This window comes from Arvicola amphibius, chromosome 2, assembly GCF_903992535.2.
Source record: "Arvicola amphibius chromosome 2, mArvAmp1.2, whole genome shotgun sequence".
Taxonomy (NCBI): Eukaryota; Metazoa; Chordata; class Mammalia; order Rodentia; family Cricetidae; genus Arvicola; species Arvicola amphibius.
This window is the reverse complement of record NC_052048.2, coordinates 18,341,178-18,347,676: the sequence shown is the minus strand read 5'-3', so window position 1 is coordinate 18,347,676 and position 6,499 is coordinate 18,341,178. Positions and strand designations below refer to the sequence as shown.

At 40.6% G+C, this 6,499-nt stretch overlaps 1 protein-coding gene across 1 annotated transcript in view; it reads right to left on the bottom strand.

The window, feature by feature from the left end:
- Window positions 1–1,877: 1,877 nt before the first annotated feature.
- Window positions 1,878–6,499, bottom strand: part of LOC119806578 (glutenin, high molecular weight subunit 12-like) — a 40,954-nt gene continuing 36,332 nt past the window's right edge. The window contains exons 4-6 of the mRNA XM_042054506.1: window positions 6,377–6,476; window positions 3,608–4,431; window positions 1,878–2,087 (exon numbers count right to left, since the gene is read on the bottom strand). Coding sequence (XP_041910440.1) covers window positions 1,878–2,087; window positions 3,608–4,431; window positions 6,377–6,476 — 1,134 coding nt within the window. The remainder of the gene's footprint in view (window positions 2,088–3,607; window positions 4,432–6,376; window positions 6,477–6,499) is intronic.

Here is a 6,499-nt window from a genome sequence, read left to right as displayed (position 1 = left end):
CAGAGTAATTTCAAATGGCTAAAAGATTTTAAATAATTGCTAAACATCCTTACTCATCAAGAAAATGTTAATTAAAATGAGGTACCATCTTATACCTATCAGAATGGCTTAGTCCAAAAGTACTTAAAACCAGTTTAAGTTGAAGAGGATATCTGGTCAGGTGACCATTCTTCACTGCTCATGGGATGCAAAGTTGTACAACCACTTTAGAAATCAGACTGGTTGTTTCTCAGAGAATTGACAATCAATCTTCTTTAATACCCAGCAATACCACTTTTTGGCACAAATTTAAAAGATAACCATATCACAAGAAAACTTTTCCAACAATGTTCATAGCAGCAGTATTCATAACAATCCGAACCTGGAAACAACATAGATTACCCTCAACTAAATAATGGATGAAGAAAATGTGGTACATTTACACAATGGAATATTACTCAGCAATAAAAAAATGACATCATGAAATTTGTAGACAAAGTGATGGATGTAGAAAAAAAAACATATGTGAGTGAGGTAACCGGGAGACAAAGAAAAACAGTATATGTATGCACTAGGGCTCAGATCCTAGGATGGGTACATTGGAATGATCTGCAAATAGGAAGATGGGTGGAACCAACCCCCTTGTTGGCAAAGGTGAGGGAGCTGTATCTGTTTTTCCTCCAGGAGCTGATAAACCAATATGGGTGCCAGAGCAGTGCGTATGGCCAGTGACCCAGGATGAGGACCACGAGGCTCCTTCTGCTTCAGGTGAAGACTCTGGTATCAACAACAGAATCATGGGTGATGCGGAGTCTGGTGAGAAAACCCCCACTTTTAATGCCAGTTAGTAAAAATAGCCCCATCATTCCCTCACTCTTTTCTAACCTGTCATTGGTGAAGGAGTCCTCCTTTCATCATGGATATTTATTATTGCATAATGCTTCTATTGCAGACTTTATTAATAGTCATACTCATAGTAGGGTGATAGCATTTAGAAATATACTGCATCTCCTCCTGAAAGAGGATTTGACCTATGGTCCCAAGCCTGCTCCTCAGTGTTGGGATGCTGATAGAGATTTTAATCTCCATCCCACAGTTATGTGGGGAGAATGCATCACTCAAGAGCCTGATTTGTTAAAAGGTAGGAAAGACATGTGTTGGTATGGCCATAGGCCTGCAATGAAAAATTCCATCTTTCCTGGGTATAAAAGATAAATTATACTGCTGTACGCAATATGACTATTCAATCATCTGCTTGCGTTCCTGCCCCATTTTTCTTTGTATTGTGGAATGGCATTTTGGAGGACGATATTCTTAATTGTTCTTCCAGGATCCGCTAGCTGAGTAATTGCTGGGAAGGTTCTAATGGAGCCTTGATTGTTTGAGTGCCTGCTGTGATTCCTCTGCTGGTGCTGGTGTCTCAAGAACATCAGGAGATCATCCTTTATCAACAGTGGGCGAGATTTTGGGATAACAGCTGCAAATGTTGCTGTGATTGCTGTCATTGCCACTGCAGCTACAGTTGCTGGAGTTGTCATTACACGGATGGCTGTGACTGCAGAGACTGTACTGTCTTTGGAGGTTGGAGGAGCCCTGCAGACATAGAGTTTTCTAGACTCTCATATTGTATTTGGACTTTTGAATTTTGAATGAGGGACTGTGCTTTTGCAGGAGTGGGTGGATTCCCTTTGGCTCCTGTGGCGGGTGTCTAGTTCTTATTCTTGTAGTGAAGCTTGCATTGCACCTGCTGATATTGTGGGTGCTTCTGATGTGGTTGAACAGTTGAATGCATGTTTGGATGGACCTTGGAATTCTTCCTCTTTGAATTTTACCCTGCAGACAGCTCATCATATTGTTTGTATTAATAGCACACAAGTCCCTGCTATGTCTGGATTAGGTCAGTGGAATGCCATGGCCCAGCTTGGGGGCTTGGTCCAGCAATTGTCTAGAATGCTGTCACTTGTGCTGATATTGCTAATGGGGTTATCTGATTTTGGATTCTCTGCTGCTTTATGTGGCAATTCCACATAGAGCACACTGTTACTCAATGACTGTTGCTTGGGCTGTCTTCCAGTAATCAGGAAGTGCCCCAAATCTGGCTGCAGATGCTGCAGAAAGTCATGAGGGATCCCAATGACGGGCAATTGTCCTGGTATAGAGAGCTCACCAAAGACAGAGATTAAGGCCTCACATGGACAGGTAAGAGTCTCTATCTGGGGATGTCCTAAGACAGGGGCTCTCATGCTTTTAAAATAAAAAGGGGGGAATTGTTGGGTCCCTTGAGGACAGGCCTTCGCATCCCCATTTCATCTGTTTTGCACTCTTGAGGTTGGTTGAAAAAAGGAACAAAAGCAGGAACAATATGCTGCTTTCAGCAATTTTTCTAAGAATGTTCACCTCTAAGCCATGTGAGTTACAGTGATGAGTTTCCTGCTCTTGCTGGCTCAGCCTCACCTGCTGAGGGCTATATATACTGTGTGAGAAAGTGGAATAAAGGCTTGTCTGCAGGACCTGAAGTTGTGTTGTGTGTTAATCCTGACATCCCTCGCTCAGAAGAACTACAGCTGCTGTGCTGGCATGGCAGCGCAGGTATATGATATTTATAAAAAATCAAGGTAGATGAAAACAATGAACATCTGTTCCCTAAGACACTATTGCATACATAGGACCATTAAAGTCAGAGAAAGAAATTGAGCTGTTTGACACTTGAATGCTCAAAAGAACATCAGCTGCAGAAACAGCAACTTCCATTGAAGTGAATTGTGAATTGGGAAAGTGCTACCTGTGAGAAAAGGAAAAAGACCCCTTTGCTGGAACTCCTAGTCAGCTATTCTATAGGATACCATTCAAACAACGACTGGGACAAACCAATAGCGTGTTTATGTGGTTTGATCTACCTATGTATTTTAATTTTGTAAACTATGTCTTATGTGACATCTCCTGCTAACATCAGAAGTTTCTGGGAAATACAGAAAAGCTGTAGACAGAACTCCAAGTATGATGGAACGTATCCAGACTATCAGATGATAGTTGGCTGATTTGTAAAGAGAGAAAGTAGGCTCCTTTCTGGATGTAGCTGTATAGAAGGATTTATAATTGCCTTTGGTGTGGTCCTAGGCCCCAGTTTTCATTCACTCATGTTCCAAATAAGAAATAAGAAATTGCATGCTAAATATTTATTAGATTGTTTGAAGTTTCATTTTCCACATCATTGTTCCATTAAAATACCATTAAGGGAATCTGTCTTCTAGTTCTCCTGTAATAAATAAATAAATAAATAAATAAATAAATAAATAAATAAATAAATAAATAAATAAATAAAGTCATGGTCACAGAGAAGCAAGCCTTATCATGCAACCAACATTTTCTTACATATGTCTACATTTTTTGGACATCTAACTGTTAGACTTAAGACATTTTATGGAAATTGAATTTAAATCACATCTATCAAAAAACTCTAAGTTGCAGAGGACATTTAAGTTTTAGATATATAAGAAATCTATTCCTGTAGATAGACATTGGTACCCTCTAGAGTGTGTGACCTGTGTAAAGGAAAAAGTAACTGATTCCCTCTGACCTGTTGAGAAACCCTGTTGCACTATGAAGACAATTTCTACAGGTTACTTGCCTGTTCCTCACTTCCTTGCTGAGGTGGGCCTTGTTGGTTTCCAGGTCTAGGAGGGCGATTTTGCTGCTGGCCTCCCTGCTGGGGTGGTCCTTGTTGAGGTGGGCGATTTTGCTGCTGGCCTCCCTGCTGTTGTGGGCCTTGTTGGTTTCCTTGTTGAGGACGGTCATTTTGCTGCTGGCCTCCCTGTTGTTGAGGGCCTTGTTGGTTTCCAGGTCTAGGAGGGCGATTTTGTGGCTGGCCTCCCTGTTGTTGAGGGCCTTGTTGGTTTCCAGGTCTAGGAGGGCGATTTTGCTGCTGGCCTCCCTGTTGTTGTGGGCCTTGTTGGTTTCCTTGTTGAGGACGGCCATTTTGCTGCTGGCCTCCCTGTTGCTGAGGGCCTTGTTGGTTTCCAGGTCGAGGAGGATGATTTTGCTGCTGGCCTCCCTGCTGCTGTGGGCCTTGTTGGTTTCCTTGTTGAGGACGGCCATTTTGCTGCTGGCCTCCCTGTTGTTGTGGGCCTTGTTGGTTTCCTTGTTGAGGACGGCCATTTTGCTGCTGGCCTCCCTGTTGTTGAGGGCCTTGTTGGTTTCCAGGTCGAGGAGGGCGATTTTGCTGTGGACCTCCCTTCTGGGGTTGGCCTTGTTGGTTTCCAGGTTTAGGAGGGCGAGGATGATGTGGTGGTCCCTGTGGTGGTCCCTCTGGATTATTTCCATCTTCTTCACTGCCCTCACCATCATCATCACCATCTACATTTTCATCATCAGAAGCAGAAGGTCTTGGTGGCAACTGTCCAGAAGGGGGTTTCTGAAGCTGTTGACCATTGCCCTGACTTTGCTGCTCTTCCTCTGTATGGGAATAGATCAGTGTAGAAGGAACTTACACTTCTGTCTCACAGAACACCCCTCCCAACATTATGTCCCTGATTCTCCATGAAGCAAAATTTTAAACATTTACAGAAGAAATGTCTTATGTCTCAAATTTTTGGACAGATATTTGTTCTTAAATTTGGTGTATTAAATGGGATTTTGTGTTCCTTCCAATTTTCACACCGAAATAATGAAACAAGAAGTACTTTTTAAAAATGACATTAGCTACAATTAGGCAGAGTAACATAATATAACAGCAATGCCCTATTCCTAAATATATCATGGTGTTCAGGGTTCTATAATCATGTGTAGAATAAGAAAGAAATGAATGAAAGAGACTAGAAATTGTTCCTTTCAATTTTCATGCAGTGCATTCATATGAATTACTCTGTTGTGAATACAGAGATTAGTGAGAAATATTAATTTTAAAGAATTAGGGAACATGGGATATGTGAAATTATGTATCTAGTGTGCATGCATATACTTCCTCTTGGAAATTCAGGTAAGAGAAGAATTCTTTGAGCAACCCATAGAGCCATAGAAGATTTTACATGAGGACACCCAGTATGTTCATCATATGCAAGACATTTCTTCAATCTGTGGAAGAAAGAAAATGATCCTGGTATAAAAGTCTGGCTCCCTACTCTTCTAGTGTATTGCCCTACTATGGGTTCTAGAGACAATGTATGGAAGTTTTCCTACATATCTTATGGGAAACTGTCACACATTAATTTCCTTAACCATCAAAATGATGAGATATTACAGAACTAAATAATTATAAAATGAATGGTGCATAGAAGGTCAATGAATGATGGATCTGGATTTACCTAAGAGCTCAGAAGAAGAGGCTTCATAGATGATCGCTAGAAAATAAGCACAAAATAAGTGAAAGTTATTTTTAACATTTTCCAACTGCAAAATAATGATGGTTTTCAAGTCGAATTTTACTCTTGGGTAATGTTGCTGGCACTGCTGCCCAGATGTTTTCTGTGATTAGTAGCAACCACTATTTTGATCCTTATTAACTTTGCCAATTCATACTGTTAGTCTTCATTTTCATTGGGAATTTCAGTCTGATAGGTTTACAATCTTTTTGTTTTTCTTCATGATCTTTAGTTCGTTAATGTTATATCCCCAGGTGTTTCATAAATGAAAATGAATTAAACATCATTTTAAAGATATGTAAAGTCCAATGAGTCATTAAAATATGTTAGTCATTAAAATAGATAAATAGGTACAGAAATTTATCTCAATTGGAAAAAAATGCTTGCCTGAGGACTTGAAGTAAATTTCCTGGTTTCACATGGTAGAAATAGAAATCATTCTGACAATATGTTGTCCTCTGATTAGCATACAAAGAAACTCTTTCTTTGTATTTCTCTCTCTACCTCTTCTTCTCTCTCCTTCTCTCTCTCTCTCTTTCTCTTTCTCTCTCCACCTCTTCTCTCTCCCTTTCTCTCTCTCTCTCTCTCTCTCTTTCTCTCTCTCTCTCTCTCTCTCTCTGTGTGTGTGTGACTGTGGTCTCTTTGTGTGTATTTTTTCCTTTTCTCAAAACCACCCCTGAAAAAGATATTTACTTCTTTAATTTTTCTCTAATATCTGTACAGCAAGGCTAGCATTATTCACTATTGGTATCTCCAAACCCCCTGAGAACTGAGTTTCCCTCTGGCAACTGTGTCATGCTCCTGTGCATCATCCCCAACCAAAACAGGTTTTTTTTCTCTTATTTTGTTGCAAGAATAGTTTCTTAAATTTTGCTATAAGCAAAGTCTAAGGTCTAGTGATAATATGAATAGTCTAATATTTGTTCTACTAATGCTTTACCTCATTTTCTTATTTGTCTTTTTTGCATTCCTCCCAGGCCTGAACTTCATGTGTTGACCAACTCTCATTTCACTCTACCACTCTGAGTCCCTCTTCATACCTGCATTTGCTCTCTGGACTGAGCTCAGAGCCAACAAGGCTGCTGTGAGCAGGACCACCAGCATCTTGGAGGAGGCTCTGGAGTTGCTCCCAAGTCTGTGCTGGGAGAAGCAATGACAGAGTC